The sequence below is a fragment of the Gallinula chloropus genome (genome assembly GCF_964237585.1).
Source record: "Gallinula chloropus genome assembly, chromosome: 7".
Lineage (NCBI taxonomy): Eukaryota > Metazoa > Chordata > Aves > Gruiformes > Rallidae > Gallinula > Gallinula chloropus.
Window position 1 is genome coordinate 20,638,715 of NC_140092.1, and position 5,606 is coordinate 20,644,320.

Below are 5,606 nucleotides of genomic sequence, written 5' to 3' on the forward strand. Positions count from 1 at the left end.
ACGATGTAGGTAGTTCTTTGCTAATGTATGGACCACAGGTAATCCAGACAAAATTGCCAAGAGTTTGTTATTTTTAAAGAAGTCACACTCCAACTTCTCTCTGCCTACTGGCTACCAAACAGTTCAGCAAATGTGAAGGAAGCTGATCCACTCTCAGGTTTAAGGCTTTGTCTCCTGAATCCAAAGGTTAGAAAACAGGCTTGCTTATCACAAAGTAACTTCTTCCAATCCAGCATCCTAGATCGCTGCAGGTTCCTCATGCTGGTATCACCATGAAAGCGGGGGCAACAGCTCCAGTATGGGTCTTTCCCAAAGCTGCATCCTTCCTCAGCTATATCCTAACACATCTTTGTACAGTTCTGGAACTCTTTCAGGATCCACAGGCCGGGGCAAGAAATGTGTGAATTTCTGGTGTCTTTTGGACCTTGCCCCATCTCTGGGGGTACCGTCTTTGTTCAGTGCCACAAAGTATCGCCGCCCCGAATCTCCGTGTTTGTACACGTTGGAGGAGTAAGTGTTGTACCAGTTCTCCTCAAACTGTTCCCTGAAGATGCATTCAGAAGTTAGTTTCTCCTACAGAAAGAAAGAGTGAAGAAAAATGAGTCAAGCTGTCACTAGATATCTGAACACACGAGAGAAAAATAAGATAAACAAAATGTTTGAGGCTTTCTGCAGCCTTACTGCTCATTTAACTGTCTGCAAATCACACCAAAGAGGAGTATGTAGACCTGACACTGAGTTTGGAAGCCTACCTTAAGCTTTATTCTTTTGAAAACTGGACCTCAACATATGCAATTTTGGATTTAAACATTAATTCAATTAACTGTTTCTCTAACAAGGCATAACTTACTTATGATTTAACTAAAATCCACCTGAGCTAGAGGAACTATATGATGTAGTTGTCTTGGGGTGTCTACCACTCTAGAGATGAGATTTGGCGGAGGGCCTCAGGTGCAATGTAACAGATCAGGAAGGTGTTTCCATGTGTTCTTTGTGGTATGCATCACTTCTCACATTTTAAACAGGACTAAATCACAGTCTAAAGAACTGGAGAGAAAGAATATTTTATCTCAAGATCTTTTAAGACTTGAAGGAAGAGTCTGAGACTGTGATTATCCTGAAAGTACTGGAAAAATCAAGTAGTGTATTTCTGTGGTCTTAAGTTGACGTTATGTAATGGATAAAAATCAACAGTAGTGTGTACAAGCTTATTTTCATTCTTAAGTGCAAGTATTACAGCTGGGACCTTCAGATACTGGCAGTACTCTTGCACTATTCAGACTTTTCAAGTAACAGTGGTACCTAACTGTGACATATGGCATCACCCTCCTTTTCCCTGCATCTGAAAGAATGCTTATGTCAAAAAGCTGGTACCTGGAAGCACCACCTGCTGATTTGTAAAGGAGAATTAAGCTATGGATTAAGTCAGCATACTATATTAATTGTTGTTTATTTGTTCCATAATATCCTTTCAACTTTTTTCCACTTGCACTCAATGTGATGCTAGACTAAGTATTGCGACACATTTGCAGAAAATTAGATAGTGGGTAACTTAAGTGCTGTTTGAATAGCTGGCTTAATTTAGCTACTTTTAACATAATTTAAGAGGAATCTCTCTTATCAGTTCCCTTCATTTAGGGCAGAGAAACTTTTTGCATTGAATCATTAGTATCCCATACTATATATTATACATTTCAACAGGAAAAGCTGCCAGTGCTTTGAAAGCAAAGACAAGCTCAGCTAGCTACTTGAAGGGTCTGCATACTGCTAAGTGAACCAAAACCTCAACATGTTGGAGCTGACATGAAAGTGGTACTTACAGAGCCATAGAGTTCTCCCTTCTCATTCATTCCAAGGTAAAGGCCACTGTCCACTCCTCTAATACTGACCAGTCCCACTGCCACACTGATGAATTCAAGGATACCTGAAAAAAGGAAAAGAGGGATTGCTTTAATTCAACTCATAAGCATATAATACATTAACAGCCAAAATGCAGTTGAAAACAAGTAGAAAAATGTACATATTTTACTCAGTGGGGCTCAGTTTCTCTGAAACTTCAAGTACTACATGGAACTATACACAACACTCACAGAAAAGCAGATTGTGATGCCTCATCCAGGAACAAGAACCCTAAACCCTTATTTTCTCCCTCTGTAGAATACGAACAGATTTCATTCAGCGCTGAAGCTAAAGCCTCAGTACTATGCAGTGACCATATACAATGGCTATATGCTATTTGCTAAACTGCCTGTTCAAACACTGGAAGATGCATTTTCAGGCAGTTCAAACCTACTTTACTTTCTCTATAACACGATCTTAAAAACCCACATCCATTATTAGATCATTTGAATGGAAATCAAAGTACAGATGGGGATTTCATATAACAAGATCTACCCACAGGAGAGGAAAAAAAAAAAAGAAAAAAAAGTATTTGCCAGACATCTTATCTAGCATATGGGCCCACACCTTTTGACACAATTTACTGTCTTCACTGCAGGCTTTTTATGTGCATGAAATACGCTGCTTATTAGCTAATGTTTGGATTATAGCATTCTTTATACTGCATTTGCCCCAAAATGTAATATATATTAATAATATAAAGCGTTCAGGAGATGAGGCGCTATTTGAAGCCTGAACTTGGCAAGGCTATGCCAACATATTTAACCAATTGATATGCACAGATTACAGTACATATAAAACATGAAAGAAAGGCAACGTGTGAACTGGCTTTTTGGAAGTTGTTAACAATGTAAACAAAGCCTCCAAAAGAAGTTGTTCTAGAATGATACCTAAGATTTTGCTGTGCAGCATCAAAACCACAAAGCATTAAAAGAAAAAAATCTGAATCTTGTGTGTGCAGGTTTAAATAGTGCATTTTATTTTGATGATGACTTTTTGTCTATTTGCTGTATTTCTGGTTACTCTTTTTCATTCAGGACCATTTTTCACTCTTAGACAGATGGACTGTCTGGGCTATACAATAATTTAATATGTTTTGCATTTTAATTGAGCTTTGGCAGGTTTCTTATTTATATTACCAAGCAGCAAAGAAAAATAAATCCTTTCCAAAGACTAAGCATTAGAAACCCTATTGCATGTAAATCATCTTAGTTTCCCAGTTCCTAAAGCACAAAGTCCCATAAAAAGAGGTGGAGGTATTTTGTCTTTCTGGTATCATTTTCAAAGCCACCCTTTTTCAAAACTATAATAAGCAGGTGACTCAACCCACAAAGCAACCACATCAGACAAACCTGCTGAGAATAGTGGCAGAATAAAGGAAGAGCATTTCTAAAAAGCCCAGTAAATGTTTGATCTGGGGCTAACTTTTTTTCTTCTTTTAAAGCCAAGATTTATTTCGTGTTTACACGCTGTAGGAAATCTTCTTTCTGAGAAAAAAACCTGTCTGTTTGACTGCCGCTCTTTTACTTCTGAAAACATCCATGTGTTATAAAAGCAATTAAGAGCCATTCCAGCAGATTGTTTTGACTATGGAGAGGATGATAGGAAACTCTTTAATCACCTTTTTACAACTGCTAAATCAATGCACACAAAAACCTCACGTATCACTGACAACGGCAGGTTTGTTCAGATGTCCAGTTCCTACAACTACTACTTAGGGTTTGCTCTTGTATCACAGGAAACAGTTTATGTTTTGGGGTTGTCTCTGTGGCCCTTTGGCTTGCTGACAGAGGAAGCTGACTGGGAAGCATTTTAAGGGTTTGAACAAAGAGGCATTTTAGGCCCCTCAGCTTCACTTTCCATCCTGCAAAACCCATCAGTCCAACGCAGCCTAAGGCTCAGCCCGCCCGAATCCCTGAGCTGTGTTACTTTACAAAGGCTCGGGAAGCTCCGATACAGTCAGCAAGCGCAAAAAGCATCCGTCTGACTTCGGACTTTTCCCACCAAACCTTCAGGTGTGGCTACAGAGACCCACCACAGGTTGGGAAGGGCAGAGGTGCACGCCTCTCGGCTCACAGGGGATGCGCAGCCCTCCCTCGCTACCTCGCCCCGGAGCAGCCCCGCGGCTGAGTAATGCCCGGGGTACCGCCGGTGCCGAGAGCTCATCCCCCTGCGGCACGACACCCCCTCCCAGGAGCACAGCTGTTCGCGCACAGGTACGCACACACCCGCGCTGGTGTACGCGCCCGCACAGACATACGCCCGAACACACGCACTCCTGCACACACACGTGTGGGAGCGCACACGCCCGCGGGTCCTACCGAAGAGGCTGTGGTCCTGCCGGGTGCCGCGTACGCTGCCGTCGGGCAGGATCTGCAGGTGGAAGCCGGTGCGGCAGTACAGCTGCCGCCGCCGCAGGATGCCCTGCAAGTGCGCCAGGTCCGCCGCTGCCGCCGCCGCTGCTGCTGCCGCCGCCGCACCGCCGCGGGTCGCCCGCTCCGCCGGGGCCCGGCGGTCGCCGAGCAGCGCCGGGCGCTCCCCGGCGGGTGGCAACAAGAAGTGGGCGCCTACCGGCTGCCCCAGGCCGTCCAGGCCGCCCAGGAAGCCCCCCACCTCGGCCAGCGGAGCCATGGGGGAGCGGGGCGAGAGGGCTAAGGCGCGGCGGCGGATTGTGGCTGCCGGCCTTTCCCGGCGGGCATGTAGGGGTGCACGGCGGGGCCCCAAGCATGGGGAGCCGGCAGGGCCGAGCCGTGCTGAGCCGAGCCGTGCCGGTGCGAGCCAGGCGGCGGGGTGGTGTTTATACGCCCCGCGTGTGTATATATATATACGGCGGTCCCCCTGACATATGCTAATGAAGCCCTCCGCGGGGAGGCTGCTTTTGAAATTGTAAACCGGCTCCCCCCCCCCTCCCCTTCTCCTCGCACCTTCCTCTGATCTGAGATGACGGCGGGGAGGGAGCTCCTGGCTCGCCTCCTGCGCCCCGCCGCACGCGGGCAGGCACCCACGGCCGCGCACACGCGTGGGGGGGGGGGTGGGTGGGAGGGGGACGGGGGCGGGGGGAGCGAGGGAGGCGGGCGGCCCCTGCGCGGGGCGGGAGCGGGGCCCGGGCGGGGGCTGCCGGAGCATTACGTGGACAGGTGCAAGGAGAGGCAGGAGGGAAGAAGGAGAAAGGGCGTTACCTGAGGGTTAGACCTGCCCAGACACACATGAAAGAAAAAAAACCCTAAAGATCTGACAGTTTTACTCCCTGTTTCTAAAACGCTAATAAAATGTACATGCATTACCCTTCCCTTTTATCGCTTCAGCTACAAGGAGGGGGATTTCTAAAGAAATTGGCATCGTCAGGGAGGTGTTTTCCCCTCTGCAAATTCTCCCTCGCGTTTAATTTATCATTAACGTGACATGAAACTGATCTAGAGTATTTGGATATTGATACAACATCTTGAAAACATAAATGGGCAGGCCCCTGGTTTGGGATAAGTACCTTCAAAACCTGCAGAGAAGAAAGAAAGATGGAGAGATGGCTCACCTAAGCCATCTTCTTTTGGGGGTTTTTGTTGGGACCATCACCAAAATCTGTGAATATCACAAATCAGCTGTAACACCTACTGAAAGAATTCTTTCTACGGTGTTTTGGATGGATTTAGGATTTTGCTGTCCTGTCCCAGGTGAGCACAAGCATTTTTTCCATCCCCAAAGCACAATGG

General features: G+C 46.2%; 1 protein-coding gene across 1 annotated transcript; it reads right to left on the bottom strand.

The window, feature by feature from the left end:
* Positions 1–327: 327 nt before the first annotated feature.
* FGF20 (fibroblast growth factor 20) lies at positions 328–4,530 on the bottom strand (the record flags this gene model as incomplete). The annotated part of the gene is made up of 3 exons (XM_084266687.1): positions 328–573; positions 1,821–1,924; positions 4,221–4,530. The coding sequence occupies 3 exons, from the start codon at positions 4,528–4,530 to the stop codon at positions 328–330; spliced, it is 660 nt and encodes a 219-aa protein (XP_084122813.1).
* Positions 4,531–5,606: the final 1,076 nt, after the last annotated feature.